At 41.6% G+C, this 19,214-nt stretch overlaps 2 protein-coding genes and 1 long non-coding RNA gene across 3 annotated transcripts; 2 read left to right on the top strand and 1 right to left on the bottom strand.

Moving 5' to 3' along the window:
* Positions 1-7,656: 7,656 nt before the first annotated feature.
* On the bottom strand, positions 7,657-14,997 carry LOC135347778 (phosphatidate cytidylyltransferase, mitochondrial-like). Its single transcript, XM_064545824.1, has 8 exons — positions 14,810-14,997; positions 14,382-14,561; positions 13,962-14,054; positions 12,620-12,773; positions 12,051-12,187; positions 11,116-11,200; positions 10,926-10,988; positions 7,657-7,870 (listed from the first exon to the last, which is right to left on the bottom strand). The coding sequence occupies exons 1-8, from the start codon at positions 14,927-14,929 to the stop codon at positions 7,806-7,808; spliced, it is 897 nt and encodes a 298-aa protein (XP_064401894.1). The 5' UTR covers positions 14,930-14,997; the 3' UTR covers positions 7,657-7,805.
* LOC135347784 (uncharacterized) lies at positions 12,955-13,696 on the top strand. Its single transcript, XR_010398546.1, has 3 exons — positions 12,955-13,234; positions 13,295-13,364; positions 13,416-13,696. It is a non-coding gene; the product is annotated as an uncharacterized LOC135347784 (long non-coding RNA).
* Positions 14,998-15,002: 5 nt separating the features above from the next.
* LOC135347771 (beta-galactosidase-like) lies at positions 15,003-19,113 on the top strand. Its single transcript, XM_064545817.1, has 2 exons — positions 15,003-15,163; positions 17,123-19,113. Exons 1-2 carry the CDS (start codon positions 15,036-15,038, stop codon positions 18,909-18,911), a joined length of 1,917 nt encoding a protein of 638 aa, XP_064401887.1. The 5' UTR covers positions 15,003-15,035; the 3' UTR covers positions 18,912-19,113.
* Positions 19,114-19,214: the final 101 nt, after the last annotated feature.

The raw sequence follows: 19,214 nt of genomic DNA on the forward strand, positions 1-19,214 counted from the left end.
GACATAAGAGACCAACCACGGGCATGCGCAATGAGGCAGGTTCCACGTGGTCAAGAATTAGACTTCTCTTTTTTTTTCAAAGGCTAAGCATGTAGAATAAAGTACAACAAAATAATAATAGTTGATAATGATTTGATGAGTTAGTTAAGGTTGGTGTCAGCAATTGTCAGGTCTATTGTGGAATGCACATGATCCACTTTTCTGATAATTGGGAGGCAAGTCTTTTATAGAGAGTGGTTGCGATTGGGGCCAGTCCTCTGGTCAACGAAAACATGAGGGGGTAAAATGAGGAGTGTTCTATCTCACAGACTCTTTGTTCGTATTGCCTTTTCTTTTCTTTTTCGTGGCTCCTGTATGTGGCGGACATGGAGCCAGGGCCCTCACATCTAGGTACGTAGGCCCAGAATCCGTCCACCACCACGTCAAGGCGAGCACCATTCTGTTTATTTGTTGAGGCGCCTTCAAAGGTTTCACTTGTCACTGGTTGTAGGGTGGGTTCTGTTGCGACAGGTTTCTGTGATGTCTCTCAGTTCATTGTGCCTTATACTGAGAGCGTGTTGAATGGAGAACATCTGTCCACAAGCACAGTGGGATGGTGTTTGCTGGGGGCCAACCATGCTATTGCGTCACGAAAGGCTGTAGGGTAAATTTGTGCTCTTCCAATGGTAAAGCAGATAGCCAGCCTTTCTCGCTCTAACCATATTTGCAGATTGTTTTGCATGTTCACCTCTGACACTCCTCCATTTGTTCCACCAGAGTGTCGTACGGGTACGTGAAGATCCACAAGGGGTTGACTTAGACATAGTAAAAACTGTTCTCTGGCTGTTGCGGCAAAGTTTAACCCACCAAGTCTATTGTCTTTCTGTGTCTTCTCTTCCAGTGATTAGGCGACACCTGATGGTTTGCTCTAGGGAGTTTAAAAGCTTTAAAAATCGTGCCTATGTTTGGAGTTGTTCTAGTGAGGTACGCCCAGCATGTGGTTGGCTATCGGCACAGCTTCACACCATACCTTCGCTTTTTCATTCACAAAGTTTGCGATAAATTTTGGTTTTCCAATAGGGGAGCCAAGTACTGGGCGTCCTTTAGGCTCACTGAACATGGAGGTGGCCTTGTTTGTGTTGACATTGTAACCGAAGGAGGAGATGAGCTTGTCCTACCAGAGTTTTAGGTCACTTAATTTTCCCACGGCAGTCCGCGTACCATATCTGTCTGAGGTCAGGGAGGTAGGGTGTCGATGAGTGGTCGTGTGGCGATGGCGTAGAATGGCATCGCCAATGGGTCCCCCTGTGTTGTGCCTTCCTGAAATGCTGTAGAATAAGCTTTCTCTGTATATGTTCATTAGGACGGGTTGTTGACAGGGCTGTTGCACGGTTCAGACTGTTAAAACTTGCGTCCACTAGTATCATGGCTTCCGTGCCTTCATCGCTGAATAGGTGTCTCACCGCGTGGACTGCTGCCGCTACCTGGCCACCGCAGAGTTGGTTTGAGCCTGCAGCCTCTTGGATGTCACCTTTCGCTTTCGCGAGTATTCTTCTAGGGACTTCACACACAGCCTCCATCCTCTCTGTACCAAGATGGCTACTACCTCCTCGAGTACACTGTCAATTGGGACACCTCCAACACCGGCTACCAGTACCACAAACCAGACTCCCGCAGTAGCCCTTGGCACATGGCGCGGTGTTACCAACCATTTAGGCAGCGGTACAACAACATGGCCCCACAGCCGGCCCCTCATCAGCCCCGTCGGTCACAGCCAACCCCTCCCCGGCCGTCCCTAAAAATAGAGGGACGCCTATCTAGCATTCGTTCTGCAGAGGAGGTTGGCCATCAATCATGTGACGTCTTTGCTCACATTACCATAGATACCGAGCACCTGTAAAAAAAAGTTATGGCTACTCTTGCTTTGCTAAGCTTATAACGTTTGAGAAAGCAAACAAAATAACAAAATAATAAAATACTCCTCCTGTACACACTCCTCCTGTACACACGCGTGGGACAAGTAATAAAATATTTAAGGCTACAGTACATGTGATGTCTTGAACATTCATGCCTTTGCAGGACATAACTTGAATAGACTATATCAGGTGTTAGTTGTAAACTGTGTCTACTGTACTTACGATGTAACGTCTTATATTTATACATATTCTAGTTAGTTCAATATTCGTATAAATACCTGTGTTGTATGTTTATCATGAATCAGAGTTCTTTATTATTCAATTATTCAAGTCCATCTACGATATTACAACTGGCGACGAGGATTGTGGATTAACAATGGCAACTGCTCACCTAGGAACTCTCAACTCATTCATCACCTCCTATCTGGAACGTGTCCAACTTTTCTTCGCTGCAAAACAAGTGCCTACTTTTCTCAGCATCGTTGGTCCTGCCACTTATGCAATTCTACGAGATCTATTTGCTCCTGCACTCCCAGCAATTCTACGGGATCTATTTGCTCCTGCACTCCCAAGTTCTGTCACACTGGCTGACATTTTCGAATGCCTCAAGGAGCCCAAGAGAGCTACCATTGTGGAACGCTACCACTTTTACAAAAGAGATCAACTCGAAGGAGAGACTGCAACCCAGTACGATGCAGCTCACTCGCAACACACTGTCAATTCGGATTACCTCAAGGAAGCCTTCGCGATCGGTTTGTTTGCGGCGGAGCTGTTCAACGACGATTGCTCTCAGAGAAGGAACTCTCACTCGCAAAAGCTATGGACCTTGCCGTTTCAATGGAGGCAGCTGAGAAAAATACTCGCTCCGTCAAAGGTCATGATTCATCAATTAAGGAACAGTATTGACCTCGTTCACACTCGACCTCACAGCAATCCTGCTACAGATGTGGGAAGACCAACCATGCACTGCAAATTCAAGGATGCCATTTGTCACGCTTGTGGCCACATTGCCCCAGTCTGCAGATCTATGCCTGCAACAAATACGTAAGGATTCATCAATTAAGAAGATCAAGGAATAGTATCGCTCACAGCAATCCTGCTACAAATGTGGGAAGACCAACCATGCAGCTAACGACTGCAAATTCAAGGATGCTATTTGTCACACTTGTGGCCACATTGCCCCAGTCTGCAGATCTATGCCTGCAACAAATACGCAAGGAATGCAACAACGCCGCCAACGAACTAATTTGGTGCATTTATGTGCTACTTCACCTATCGAAGTCACTGTGGAGGTGGAAGGAAAACCGTTGACTATGGAGTTAGACACTGGCGCAGCTGTTTCGATTGTCTCTGATGCGAGGATCTTCCCAGATCCGCAAATCAAGCATTATTATTTTGAAGACCTACACTGATCAGAAAATGAAGGTCATAGGACAACTCAATGTGCACGTCAAATATGGCACACACCTTGTTCTCGTCATTGTAAATGGAAATGGACCGAGCCTATTTGGACGAAACTGGCATCCAACTCAACTGGGAACGAATTGCCATGGTGCAAACTGAATCCAAGGGACTTCTGGAAGACCACATTGCCCCTGACGATCTAGGTTCGATACACCCATTCACGGCAACGCTACATGTCAATCAGGAGCCTAGACCAATGCCATTTGCCCTATTGTTGGACAAGAGCTCGACCGCCTTGAGGAACTCAGTGAATAAGAAGGAAGGCCGAATTCGAATATGTGGCGATTACAAGATCACCATTAATCAGGCACTTACATTGGACCCCGAAGAATTGTTTGCAACCTTAGCAAATGGGGACCTGTCTCACCAGCTGGACGAGCCTTATGTGACTATCAACACTCATCAAGGCCTGTACCAATACACTCGCTTACCATTTGGTATCGCATCGGCTCCAGCTATTTTTCAAAGGCTGATGGAGATAATTTTGCAAGGAACCCCTGGAGTCATATGCGACATTCAAGAAGAACACCTCAGAAGTTTGAACCAAGTGTTTTCCGATCATGGCGACTCAAGAGAGGAAAATGCAAATTTATGGCGAAGTCGGTGGAATATCTCGGTCATAAAATTGACAAAGACGGAATTAGCGCACTACCAAACAAAGTAGATGCCATTGTCAATGCTCCTCACCCAACCAACGTACAAGCTCATTCCTGGGCTTATTGAATTACTACGGGAAGTTTATTCGAAATCTGGCCACTATACTTCATATTCTCAACCAGCTACTAACCACAAGTGGAATTGGACTGCAGAATGCGTGGCAGCCTTTCAGATGGCCAAAGACCAGCTAGTATCAGCTGACGTGCTCCCCATTACAACCCAGACCTACCCATTCGCATGGCCGCTGATGCTTCAGCTTATGGAATTGGAGCCGTGATATCTCATCTGTTACCGGATGGAAGTGAAAAGCCGATATCATTCGCTTCTCAAACACTCACCCTGACTGAAAAGAATTATGCACAACTGGAGAAAGAAGCACTGTCCCTCGTGTTCGGAGTAAAAAAGTTCCACCAATACCAAGGAAATTTACCCTCATTACCGACCACAAGCCCTTGACGCCATATTTGGATCCAAGAAGGGCATACCCACTCTAGCAGCAGCACGTCTACAAAGATGGCCCCTACTTCTGTCGACATAATTATGACTACGAAATACAGTTCAAGCCCACCGAATCTCACAGCAATGCAGATGGACTTTCTCTACCAGTTCTCGATTCGGACAATGGAGGAGAAGCTGTCAGTCTGTCTCAGGTGCAGTCTCTACCGGTAACATTTCAACAAGTGCAACAAGCTATCAAACGTGACCCTGTTCTGAGCAAACTTTTGAGATTATGGCTGGCCAACACAAATTCCAGACGAGCTTAAAGCCTACCACAATCGTCACCATCAAATCACGATCGAACACGGTGTAGTGCGAATGAAAGTGATGGCCAGAAGGTGGAGTGGACTAGATAAAGATGTTGAGAACCAAGCCAAATCTTGTTTACCATGTCAAGAACAGGCATCTCTTCACACTCATATAGATTTTGCCGGCCCCTTCTTAGGAAAAATGTTCCTAATAGTAGTTGATGCCCATTCCAAGTGGCCAGAAGTCATTATAATGTCAACTACCAACTACCATCTCAACCAAATCGCAATATTTGGCCAGTTGGTGTCTGATAATGGACCGAATTTGAGCAATTCGTACAACAGAGTGGAATCAAGCACATTCGAAGTGCACCCTATCACCCATCAACTAACAGATTGGCGGAACAATTTGTACAAACTTAGTATGAAGGCCAGTGAGAACGATGGAAAAAGTTTGAATACTCAAATTGCAAGCTTCCTTGCCAGCTATCGTTCAACTCCTCATGCCACCACTAGTGTAGCACGTCTTCCTCCAAAGGAAGGTCCGTACTAAATTCGAAATGCTCCAGCCTGATGTGCAAAGAGTCTCTTCAGAAGAAGTATCATGACAACCGTGCCAAGCTACGCACCTTTACTCCTGGTCAAACTGTGATGGCCAGAGATTATACTTATCGTTGAAGAAATGGATTCCAAGAGTGATTGAAACCAGCTCCGGTCCAACCATGTACAAAGTTAAGATTTACAACGGGAAGATTATTGTTAGGCATATTGACCAAAATTACACCAGATGATAGGTTTACATTCTTCAATGAGGAAGTTACCAACACCACTCCTCCTACCGAAGACCAGCAAGATGAAATACCTGCACCCAGATACCAATCTTAGACGAACTCACGAGAGACGCCCTATCGATCGACTACAAGCTAAGCGGGGAGGAATGTGATGTCTTGAACATTCATGCGACATAACTTGAATAGACTATAATTATCAGGTGTTAATTGTAAACTGTGTCTAACGTCTGTATTCTATATTCTCTCTTCTAGAATATTCCTTGAGTTATCATTTTGTATAAATACCTGTTCAGAGTTCATTATTATTAATTATTTAAGTCCATCTACGATATTACAGTACAATTAAAACAGAGTTGGATTGAGTCCTGACTCTGCTCTCACGAGGACAGGCAATTTTAGAGCGTGTCCGCATCTTGACCTTGTGCCTCTGATGCATCTGATAGACGATCTTAATAAAGAGAAGCGACGTTTACAACGAATCCAAGCAAGTGTGGATGGTGTTATCCCATTTTGCTGCAAGGAGAGGCTAGTCTCTTATAAAAGGTTTCTGCTTCTTTGGCCATGCCACCAGTTAATTGCTGCAAGTGCGATTGGGGTGAAGGTGGCATCTCAGATACGCTGTTCATACCCATTCTTTCGCACCCATGTTGGAAGGGGTGTGATGGTTAAACACCCTGACGTCAAAGTACGTTTTCTCGTGGCAACCTCCCCAGCACCCACTCGCAGCAATGTCCCCGTCCTGGCTGATAGAGGAGACCCCTGAGAGCAACTCTCCTGTCAGGGGTTGCAGGGGGTTCAACGTTCACATTGTGACAAACTTCAGTTAGTAGGTTAGCTGTAAGGTTTCGGATTTCGTTATGTCAGAGTATGGGGAACCCACCTTTCGGGCATGTAAAAGCGTATTCAATAGTGTAAAATTTCCCACAGGCACAATTGGTTGGATATTCCAATCATATCTCGGTGCAACACATCAAAGATACCCTGCTCATTCTGACTGTTATTTGCAAAACGGGAGGCGTTTCACGACAGTATTCAGTGTGGCTGGGTTGATTTACCAATGGGGAAAAAAGGGGCCAAAATTGAGGTCAGTGGGTGAGAACTTGTAGCCAAATCTGCATGTGAATCGGGAAAGGTAGCAGAGATTGAAATTTTAGCGAGAATCATTTGGCAGGTGATCAGTCAGATGATCAGTTAACCGGGAAGGAAATATTGTTATATATTAACGAACCGAGTGATTATCGTTTAGTTTCTGTTTGGTGTAAATAATAATAGCTTGCTTGTCTTTTGTACCTCAGATATCACGGCTATTTTGGAATAATAATAATTATGGAGACTTAATTCTAGAAACTATAATTATAGCTAGGGTAAGTAGCTAAGGGTACTAAACTAGCATAATTTGACCCTCAGAGTCTGGTAGACCTTGGTTCTATCTTATAATGTATATCACAATAGATCTGTACTAGTTGTAAGCACTAGCCACTAGGCAAGAAGGTATGGAGGAGTATTTTCTCTTTTAAAACTCTTGGAAAACTCAGCACTAGAGGATTATTTTCATTTCTGTAATGCTACAATACAACTACAAATAAATGCAGATGAGAGTGATGTGTAATGGGTAGACGTCTACATAATAGGCAAAAAAAGCATAATTTGTCAAGGACTAATCACGGCCACCTCGCTACTCTAGCTGTACAACGAGCAGTAGTTCTAGTGTGAAAATAGCATTCTCATTATAAATGACACAATTATTATAGAGTTGACTTGGGGAATGAAGCCATTGTTGATGTAATTACAGTGCCAGCTCAAAAGAAGCACCAATTACTGTTGCTACAATTAAAAGGTGTGTGGTTATGATGCCAGTAGCTAGGACTCTACCTTTTGGCCTATTTTTTATTAGCATTAGATGCATTGCTGTACTCTAGATGCAGCTGTAAAATACAGAGACCAAAAATTGCAGATTAGCTGTTGCACATAACACTCACATGACATAAGAGACACCACACGTACTTCAGGCCTCTTTGTCATATCATTTAGAGGGTCAGAGTTGTCCACGGTGATCGATATTACATTGTTAGCACCAGCTTGGGCTGAGTGCAATTTTTTGGCTTATAAAAGAGAAAGTTTTTTGGAAGCTGTATAAGTGCTAAATCAAGAAATAATATAGTGTCTGTGGATTCACAAAACAATGCTACAATAGTTTGGAGTTTTTGGACAATAGATGCTAGAGTTTAGGACAATGGACAATAAAACTTTTTTTAACGGTAGCTCTTGATCATCTTCTGTAGTTTTGAAAAGCTGTACTTGGCCGTTTTCTTCAATCCTGTAGAGAATCCAAAAAGTGATCCAGGATATATGTTTCAATAAGAAGTAAATATGTCATTTGTAACAGTTTATTCTTATATAAATGAGCAGAATTTGCAGATTATTAGCGTATGCGCTAATAATCGAGTTATTGAGCACGCAGTAACCATGCAGTAACCGGATGACCCTGAGACGAGTAACCTTTTGATAGCTAGCTGTGTTTGAAAGCAAGCGAACTAGGCAAGCAGGCAGCCCTATACATTTATAAAAATATTCTGAGAAAAAAGTGCACAGTACGCCAATAGCTAGCTGTGTTTGAAAGCAAGCGAACTAGGCAAGCAGGCAGCCCTATACATTTATAAAAATATTCTGAGAAAAAAGTGCACAGTACCCCAAGCTTAGATATCATCAGATATAATTATAGTCACCGTGCACTGTACGAGCTAGCTGAATCAATTCTTATCCTCCTTTGCATGAAAAATGGTTAAAATTGCACTTAAGGTTTACAGTAGTGATTTATCATAATTATTTATTTGGCTAGCTGCAGGACGAAAAAAGTCTACTGTATATAATTACTATTACTATTGTTTTATAATGATTATGAAGATAAATACATGAATTCTAAGAGACAAGATAAGATGAAAACCGCTGTATAACACGGCATTTTGTGCGAGTAATAAGTACTTGCAGCTCTCTCAAGGCAAAACAGCTGTAGGTCGGCATTTTGTGTGAGTAATAAGTACTTGCAGCTCTCTCAAAGCAAAACCGTTGTATAACGCTATTTTGGTCGGCATTTTGTGTAAGTAATAAGTACTTGCGCTCTCTCAAGGCAAAACCGCTGTATAACACTATTTTTGTCGGCATTTTGTGCGATTAATAAGTACTTGCTGCGTTGCAGCTCTCTCAAGGCTGGTAGATGTAAATAAATACCTTCGACACGAACAGATAATATAGCTTGTAAAACTTCATACAGAAGAGCTAAAGCGCGCTAGACGGTAGGTACTGTACCTACAAACTCGCTCCATCTCTCTACAAATTGACGGCTGCAACTTACTTTACTGTATTCAACATTACGCTTTGTGTCGCCCTGCCCATTCATTCGTATAAATGCTTCAGTTCAATATCTCCTGGCCTATGATTATTCACCGAGCGTTTGATGCGTGGATGGAAACACTATTATAATATCGTATCAAAATACGCTTTGAGTAAGCGGCTGCGCTAATAATCTAGTTTCTACATAATAGTTAGACACTGTTTAGGAAGTTTCTACATGATTTAGAAGCCCAAAGGGCTGGTTGTAGTATCCCGAACGCAGTGAGGGTTCTACTAGCCCTGAGGACTTCTAAATCATGTGGAAACTTCCTAAACAGTGTCTAAGCATTTTAGATCATAGCAACCATGAGTATTTAGCCAATCAGATTTGAATGTTCTTATCTAATCTTTGCTACATGATTTTCTAAGTGAAGTACATGATTTTCTATTGAAGTACATGATTTTCTAAATTGGATAGAACATTTCCTCTAACCAATCAGATTGCAGTATTTATGACAAACATGATCTAAGTTACAGTAACTAAAGTATGCCTGCCATTATAGCTTACAACACATTGACATGATAGTGCTATTATTTGTATATATGCATACCATAAATGTAATAGTGTCTATGAAAATTGTCTGTAAGTAAAGTTAAAACAGAACTGAGAGCTACGTGCATGTAATGACATAATAGTGTCTACAAAACAGTCCACTAGTATTAAGTTACAGCTAAATGTGATAGGTGCGCTTAATCAAGACGATGCACATGATGCTTTACATACAATACTAGCCTCAATCCCAGGCCGCACTTCTTCTGAGAGTGGGCCTGGTAACGACTGCTTGCGCATGCGCTAATCTCACCCCGTCATCTGGGGGCTTTGAATAACAACGTATAATAATTATGCTCAGTAAAACAATGACGTCACAACAAACGAAAGTGAATTGAAGGAAGTTATAGACTCAATCAGAAAGAAAATATAGCTGTGCTACTAACCTATAGCTGTGTCCCTAGCTATCTGGCTACAATTATAGCTTGATCAGTGTATGATAATTTTATTCTAGCTGACTGTATACCGTATAGCGGGTATATTTCGAGGGTATACATTTTTGTGGAAATGCCTTTAGAAAGGTTTTTGTGGATTTAATTTTCGTAGAATAGCAGCCTGTTTGCAGCTAGCCTCCTTCACTGGCCTCCCCTGAAGAGAAGGCCTGCTACTGACTGCTTGTGCATGCGCAACATTATTGGATATTTGTTCCCGTAAAATGTCCGATAATTACTGATTTATCACGAAAATATCCTGACAAAGTATTGAAAGTCATACACAGAGCTATTTAGCTACAGCTAGCTAGAGACAGAGCTGTAGTTTTGTTGTACAGCTATTTTCTTTCTAATAAGAGTCAGTAGCAGTAGTATAGGTAGACTTTCACCAATGTTAGTATTAGATGGGCGTGGCCTGTCCATTAGGCTATTGTCAGCTTTCACTCCGTTCAGACGATTGTCATCCACACTGTTGCAGGCTGTGGGTCTTTTGTTAGCATAGCAGGCTACGGGTAGCTATCAGCTCTTTCTCAGATGGGCTAGAAACTTTCAATCGAACTTTCTATCTACTTCCTTCAATCCACTTCCGTTTGTTGTGACGTCGTTGTTTTACTGAGCATACACGTTGTTATCCTGCGTTAGCCGGTATCTGGCTAATGGTTAGCGCATGCGCAAGCAGTCGATACCAGGCCCTCTCTTCAAGGAAGAGCGGCCTGGGATCGAGGCTAGTTTGCAGCATGCATGCATGCATGCGATATTAAATGTGCGATACATACTTAAATCCGCAAAAACCACGAACATTTATACCCTCAAAATATACCCGCTATACGGTATTATTTCTGAGAAGATTTCAGTATTAAGGGAAATTTACGGGAAAATATCCGATAGTTTTGCACATGTGCAAGCAGTCAGTAGTAGGTCTTAATTCTCTTCAATCCAATTAGGCGTGTGAAGGAGGCTTATACAATACATGAAGGCGTATAGTATATGCACTCACTCACCTGCAGTTATTACCCCTTTACTGCTCTGCTTGATGCTGCTCGCACGAACAATAGCCTTCAGAGCTATAATGTACGTAAAAATGAAACAATAACACAACGTACCCATACCCATTCTAGCATGATTCTCTAATCTCTTTCCGAGTGTGGAAGGTTGTTTCGAAGAGCCTAATATCAAAATTATAAGTCTTACCTTCATCTAATTTCATTCCATTTTCGAGATGTTCTCGCACAGTAAGGGGTAATACTTGAAGTTGGCTCTTTAACACGTCTGGTCTCTAAAAAAATATACAACTTAAGAAAAATATAAGTACCATACAGTATACGTTACTAGAATGTTGTGCACGTGAAAAACTCTTGCAAGTGAGCCCAATCAGCAGAAATGTGTGCGTTCTGGCAAGGATCGTGATGTCGTACAAGTGCCGTTATAGATATATTTGATGCTTGTTCTTATAACCAATTTGGTGAGCAACTCCCATACATCTTACTCAAAACATGACAATGACGAACTAATAATGAAAGCACCGCGGGTGCTGATGCCTTGGTGGAGGTGCCAAAGCTATACACACATTATGATTAATTTTGCTGCATACAAACTCAAAGAGTGGGTAATGATTGACCATGATTGTTGTTAAAAACGATCGATGCCAAAAGTTCAAGTGTAAACTTAATGGCTGCATCAGCAGAGCCTTGCAGCTCTCTTGAAGACTTATCGCTACCAATAGCTAGTGTTCTAGTGCAGAGTTAACTATTAAGTAGAGTAGAAACACTCGGTGAACAAGTTTTGCTACGCACTGTTCTGAAAAGGCTGCAATGGCTATTCCAAGTAAGCAAAACTAGGCATAACTCGAGAACGAAGCATTAACGTTTATTTTGCAAATTCATGAATTGTAATCCAAGAAAACATGACTAGTATAGCTTATATAGAAACTCTTACTTGCACTTCATTGTGATCCTTGAGCAGCTATAGCAGTCTACACACACACGGACAGACAGACAGACACACAAATACACTACCATATACCTCGCTTGCGCACTGAGGCATAATAATTATTGTAGACATCCATGGAACTTGTTGACCATAATTATAGGATGGTTACCAAATATAGTGTATGGACACTTTAGTACCTTTATTAATTTTCCACTAGAGTAGTCCACTAAATCATCCAAATATGGACGGTAGAGCCGGGAGAACTCAGAATGGCTTGCAGCCACGATATTGTTTATTTTGTGCCGGTCTTCTCCCACCAACTGTCGGAAGTCCCCTGAAACAATAGCAGAAGGTAATTGAGAAACATACTACTCTATGGACAGTAACGCTTTATTCTTATTATTACGGGGAGTTTTGGAATTCTAATGTAAGCCTAATACTCACTTGGCATAGGTTCCTACAAAAATCAAGAAACCTAATACCGAGGCCCAGTCGATGATTGCTCAAAATGGTACCATACTACCGATATTGGTTACTCTTTTGTGAAGCTCTGGCTCATGTCCTTTCTTACGTTGGTCAAGAAGACCTCACATAGAAGCCAGAGCAACAGAACGCTCTTCATCCAAAAGGGGTGCTATACTCTCTGGCATCAAGACAGCTACATCTAAAACCATTGTAGAGGGGGCAAAAGCCACAGTTACAGTAGACTAACGCCACAAAAGGCATAAAAACTTATACTAAATGGAGAGTCAAGATAAGTACTAACCATTATAGGACAACTCGGTGATTTTGCTAAAAAGTTGTTCCTCTGTGAACTCTGCTCTGTCCTGTAGTAGTACGCCACAAATGGCCGCAGATCGATGGTTGTCTTTCAGAGCATTTAAAATTGGGGAATGATATTCTTTAGTAAGATAAAGCACCTACGGATTTGAATTTTGACCAAAATAATTATGGAACGTACACAATAAGAAATAGTGCAAACTTCACTTTGAGCTATAAACACCCTCTAATGTACATGTATGAACTCAGTCAATAAGCTTGATTTGTAAACACAATTAATATTACAGCCACACAGAGAGCCGGTGAACGTGTATTAGTTAATGCACAGTGTAGAGGGGTTTATGTAAACCTCTCGACCATAAGGGCCGGGCGTAGCCCGAGGGAGATGTGTGGTTTACTGTCATAAACACCAAGGCACTCTGATATATGTCCCATCTGATTGGGCATCCAGCCTATATATAAGCTTGCATGACTAACTACCACAAGCAACACAAGACAACTAGGAAAAGATAGCTTGTCCACCACCAGGGCTCCTGTCTACACTCAAAGCCTTGCCCAGCCTGCATGGACAGAATATGAGCAACCAGCCTCCAAGCGAACGGTACAGAACCACTCTCCTCTCTGTTCAATTAGTCAGCCACGTACTCCCTCCCCTCTGCAGCAACCAGCCAGAAGAAAACACGGCTCTAGACCCCAGCTTTCTTCTATCCCAGGCTAGTAGGCGAGCAAAGGTAAACTCCTTATAATAGTATAATTAAACTGGTTTCTTTTCCCTTGAACAGGCCTAGTGCAGTGAGCAAGGCTCAGCCTGAGCCCTAGCCCTCTCCCAGTCAACTAAAGCAACTCCTCCTCTCCTTAAACAAGTGAAATTGCCTCATATCCTTCTGTAAGCACATGGCAGAATGTTCAATGAACTAGTCCACTGAATACACCCAAACTCTATGTTTTCATTCATGACATTACATTACGCAAGACATTTCATTTATTTCATTCCTCTTGAAAAACAACTTGTAATTTCACCGCATAATTATGCTTGAGGTGCCAATTTATGAGCCATATTTTCCCTTGTAGCCCTGAGGTGACAATGTAGGCCACTGTTAGTTGCAAACTAGACTACATGGCAAAAGTGTAAATTATGTAACAAAAACACATTTGCGATGAAATAAATTGCTAGGATTGGTCGGGGAAAACTCCAAAAACCAGGAAACAAGAACGGAAGAGAGTTGTATGTCAATCTGTCACAACGTCATGAACACGCAAACCAATTCAAAAATGCATATTAATGGTTGTGAAAGTATTGTTGTTAATAAGTGTAACAACTAACTCACCGGCTTGTGTAATCTTCCACTAATATATAGCCATTTCCAATTTAGCAGATCGTTTAGTAAGTCATCAGTAGATATCACACCATACTTCAACAGCTGTACATGACCATACACAGCATAGTGAGAAATTGCTTGGGATATACACTGTACTGTACTGTATTCGTACAAGTACATGTAGCTCTACAACTTTAATTTGAAAGTATATAGTATAGTACTATAATGCAAGTGTTCTCATAACAGTAAATTATCGTATCAATACATGCACTGCAGAAGCAGCTATCGAGCAATACAATAAAGACAATTGATCAATAGCCATACCGCATGATTGTTAAATTTAAAAGCGCCAATAATAGTTCAATTGCCTCATTCGCCCTCACCAAATGTACCCACTATACGGTAATTAAGGCCCGTATACCAACAAACCTGTGTATCAACTGTAACCAGTGTATTATAGTACACGCCTGCCGATAATTGCTGCAATCTCACGACAGTGTCTAGACCAAGATGTCTCAGAAATGAGTAATGATGTCCATTCCGCTGCAGGTTGCTTTTATGCCATTCTCGTGGATCATCAACAGCAAACACAAGATCAAGCATTTTGCCCTGAGGGGGGGTCAATTAATGGCATCATTTGGCAATCACAACTGATAATTATAGCGCGCGCGCCGACCAACAAAATTAATTTGTGATTAATATTGGGATTGTACAATGTACAGGCCTCAAATTATACAAAATATGCGACGTGATAGCCTAATATCGTTGTATTGCGCATGTACACACATAATTTAATATCGGTAGATCGATACGAAAATCAATGTGGGAACCAGGCAGGCAGTAAGTTTACAGTGCACCTTTGGCCTTCCGTGTTGTTGAACAACTGCAGAGCCATAGGCAAATGCATACGTGATAGGAGGGAAGATGTTCTTGAGAGTAAGCTGATAGAAGGTCTTCACTGTGTTCGAGTTCATCATGCAGAACTAGATCTACATAGATCTAGTCATCATCTCCTTTGGCAATGGTCGTCAAAGATATTGAAAAGGGGTGGATCTCGATTAATTATTATTAGGGAAATAAACAATGAGGGAATTCAAGCTAATTCTATTGCTGCTCTTCAGTGGGTGCATAATGCTTGCTGAAGCATCAGGGAGGTCTTTTTTAATTGACTATGAGAATGATACATTCCTCAAGGATGGTAAACCATACAGGTATAAGCACTACTAGTACTAGATGACCTATCGTTTAATTAATATGTATCTGTAGTACAATAATAATTATATCTGGCACTGTTTGTAAGTGTAAGTACACACACTATTAAGAGGCTATTCTGAGCAGTAGTGGTGGCAGGTGGCCGTATTTCAAGCCGAGTTTTTACAATGCTGACCTAGTTAGCGACTCGTGCATAACGAAAACAGCAAAGGTGACCGTGAATCAGAGAGCCAGATTAACGAGAGTCAACAATAAGTGTTCAGGAAAAGTTGGCCATGCTGCATGTACTGAATAGACTATTTGCTACGCAGGATTCTGAAGAGCCTGCAACAGCCTTCAATATAAGTATTAGTCTGTAAGAGTACATGCATGTGGCCAAAACTCGAGACGAAGCTTTAGTTGCAAACAAACGTGGCTAGAAACATGTACAGTCATGTAAAAGCTCTTACTTCTCGCATTGCAACTGTAGATATACACACAGCTAGAATACACACAGAGGATCCGGAGGTACGACACGCGGTCAGACTAGTCAAAAGTAATGATTGAATATCATTCAAGACTGTGCATTGTGATTTGATAGAGGTGTTTTGGAGCGTATCTTTCACACTTGGAAATTTCTAGATTAATGTGCTTAGATTAATGTGCTTAGTGCTGATATTCAACCACCTTATTAGAGTGTTCAAATATTAAATGTTCTTTGTCTGCATTCAGGATAGGATCACTGGCAATCTGAGCCCTAGTAACTTGTAAAACTCCTAATTTACTCTACTGGCCTAGCTACATGATATTATTTGCTAAATGCCTCTTTCGATTGCGATATTGCGAAGTTTCGCATAAATCACAATCCAAAGATCGAGTGAGTATGCGCACGGAATTTCCCGGTCCATGTAGCTGTAATGCGCTTGTGTAAGAGGTCCGACAACCATGCGCCTAGCATTATTTTTTGCTGAATTCAACATTTTCATTAATTGCCTTTAGAGGTACGTGTTGCACTCCTCTTAGACTTAAATTAATAGTCCTCTATCTTGTATCCTTGGTGTGCATGCGCAAGCGAGGTATACGGTGTGTGTTTGTGTGTCTGTGTGTAGACTGTAACAGCTGCTCAAGGATCAATAAAGTGCAAGTGAGGGTTTCTATAGGCTTCTAGTCATGTTTTCTTGCATTCGTATTCGTGGATTTGCAAAATAAAGCTTTGTTCTCGAGTTATGCCTAGTTTTGCTTATTTGGAATGCCATTGCAGCCTTTTCAGAAGAGTCTGTAGCAAAACTTGTTCACCGAGTGTTGCTACACTACTTAGTAGTTAGCTCTGCACTAGAACGCTAGCTATTGGTAGCTGCAAGAGTGAGAAGAGAGCTGCAAGGCTCTGCTGACTTGCAGCCATTAATTTTAGACTTGAACTTTTGGTATCGATCGTTTTTAACAACAATTAATCATCGTCGATCATTACTCACTCTTTGAGTTTCCCTGTGATTCTGGATTCTACATGCAGCAAACTTAAAAATGTTCATCATGATAATTATAATCAATGTGTGTAAAAGCTAGCTATTAGTAGCTTTATGTAGCTTTGGCACCTCCACCGAGGCATCAGCACCCACGGTGCTTTTATTAGGTCTATACTTTAGCAATAGGAGTGCTAACTCTCTCAATAACATTTGTAAAGGCAAGTTTTATGAAACGCTAGTTCAGCAACAATTAATGCTAGGCGCACGATGGTCGGACCTCCTCTGTAATAATATCGTGCTATGCTTTGCATGGAATTCACAATAGTTTTAAATGTGTCATTCGATCAGCCTCGCATTCGAAACGTGTCAAAATTAGAATGAACTTTGTGCACCACTGCATTAGAAAATCGCTATTGGGTATAATGATGTTACCACGATCGCCATCAGCTTAGTTTTTGTTTTTGTAGGGTGCTAAAATAGCTCTTAAAAAGCTGATCATGATTTACCTCCACACAGATATATTTCTGGCAGTATGCACTACAGCCGAGTACCACCGTTTTATTGGAGAGATCGATTGCAAAAATTTGTTGCTGCTGGATTAACTGCTGTTCAAACGTATGTTCCATGGAACTTCCACGAAGTAAAATCAGGAGAGTACAACTTTGAGGGTGATAAGGATCTTGTTAGTTTCATTACATTGGCTCAGAATGAAGGATTGGATGTTATTCTTCGTGCCGGGCCCTACATCTGTGCTGAATGGGAAATGGGAGGCCTTCCAAGTTGGCTACTCATGAATAAAGGGATCCGTCTTCGTACCTCAGACCCAGTCTACTTGTTGCATGTTGATCGTTGGATGTCGGTGCTCTTAGGTGAGATTAAACCACTACTATATGAGAACGGGGGTCCCATAATAAGTGTTCAGGTGGAGAATGAATATGGTAGCTACTTTGCATGCGATGGAGACTATCTAAGCCACCTTCATGATGTGTTCAGGATGCACCTAGGGCAAAATGTGGTGCTTTTCACAACGGATGGTGACAATGAAGGTGACCTTAAATGTGGTACCAACACCTCATTGTTTTATGCTACAGTAGACTTTGGGATTACATCTGATCCAGCAAAAAACTTTGCTCCGCAAAGAGCTATTCAACCACATGGTCCTCTCGTAAACTCTGAGTTCTATACAGGCTGGCTAGACTTCTGGGGTAAACCACACTCAAGAAGAGACTCGACAGCTGTTGCAAAATCTCTTGATGCTATTCTCACTCTCAACGCTTCTGTTAATATGTATATGTTCATTGGTGGAACTAATTTTGCATTTTGGAATGGTGCCGATGTTTCAAATGCATTTTTACCTGTTCCCACAAGTTATGACTATGATGCTCCTTTAACGGAAGCCGGCGATCCTTGGCAGAAATATATGGCTATCAGAGATGTAATTAAGAAGTATCATGAAGTGCCATCTACTATTCCACCTTCAACTCCAAAATCAGAGTACGGTTCAAAGATCAATCCAGATGGTGTAGCTTCATTGTGGGTCGCCACCGATTTGTATCTCACCCAGCTGGAAGGAACGGATCCATACCCAATAGAGAGTTTAGGCGAAAACTTTGGATTTGTTTTGTATTCGCACACATTCTCAAGCTCTGAAGCTGAACATGGTGATCTAATTATACATGGATGCCATGATCGTGCATCTGTATATATTCGACCAGGTCCAGCATATCACCACACACTTGTTGGTATGGGAATGCGTGAAGGACCTGTTAGCAGTGATGTAAAGATAGCTAACCTTACACTACCTGATAGCACAGCAGGACCACCGCTAACAATGTTCATATTGGTTGAAAACATGGGCAGATTAAACTACGGTACTTATATCAATGACTCAAAAGGCATCCTTGGAAGTGTTGAGTTTAATGGACAATCCTTAGAAGGGTGGGTGTCCAGTGCAATACCAATGCATGAAGTTGAAGGACTAGTTCCGTTTGATCCAGTAGGTAAAGATGATCTACCTAAAAGTGCTGTTTTCTATCGGTTTTCTTTCGTGATTGCAGGTCAAGCAAACGACACCTTTCTTAGTGTTGACAATTGGGGCAAGGGAGTCGCTTTTGTTAACGGCTTTAATATTGGTCGATATTGGCCTAAAGTAGGGCCGCAAAGGACGCTGTTTATCCCTGCTAACATCCTGAAGTCCAATAGCATGAACAATGTTATACTTTTCGAAATCGATGCTGCCCCATGCAATGGCCAAGACAACACTAACTGTACCATATCGTTTTCCACTACTCCAAATATCGGCTAATTACATGACTGTATAGAACTCAGACGAGAATACTTATCCTCATGGGTGTCAGTACGTGTTGGTTTAACAATTAGGTGTTGTGACACTACTGTAGTAGAAACATAATGTATTACATGCATTGTACCCATTACTACATACATGTGTACTGTTGTATGTACGTATATACATGTAGTATGACTGTGGAAAAAATTATGTTGTAATAATTATGACATGACTCTATTATAATTTATAGTCACAGAACATAACAAGGAAAAGTGATTTGCAAAGTGCAAAAATACATGCAATGTTCACCCCTCTCCCAGC

The sequence above is a fragment of the Halichondria panicea genome, chromosome 14 (assembly GCF_963675165.1).
Source record: "Halichondria panicea chromosome 14, odHalPani1.1, whole genome shotgun sequence".
NCBI lineage: Eukaryota > Metazoa > Porifera > Demospongiae > Suberitida > Halichondriidae > Halichondria > Halichondria panicea.

Coding starts and splice junctions, on each gene's coding strand:
- LOC135347778 (XM_064545824.1), bottom strand. CDS start 14,929: ATGATGAACTCGAACACAGTGAAGACCTTCTATCAGCTTACTCTCAAG. Junction 14,562..14,809: donor AACAACACGGAAGGCCAAAG/GTGCACTGTAAA, acceptor ACCCCCCCTCAG/GGCAAAATGCTTGATCTTGT. Junction 10,989..11,115: donor TGGAATGAAATTAGATGAAG/GTAAGACTTATA, acceptor CGTACATTATAG/CTCTGAAGGCTATTGTTCGT.
- LOC135347771 (XM_064545817.1), top strand. CDS start 15,036: ATGAGGGAATTCAAGCTAATTCTATTGCTGCTCTTCAGTGGGTGCATA. Junction 15,164..17,122: donor AAGGATGGTAAACCATACAG/GTATAAGCACTA, acceptor ACCTCCACACAG/ATATATTTCTGGCAGTATGC.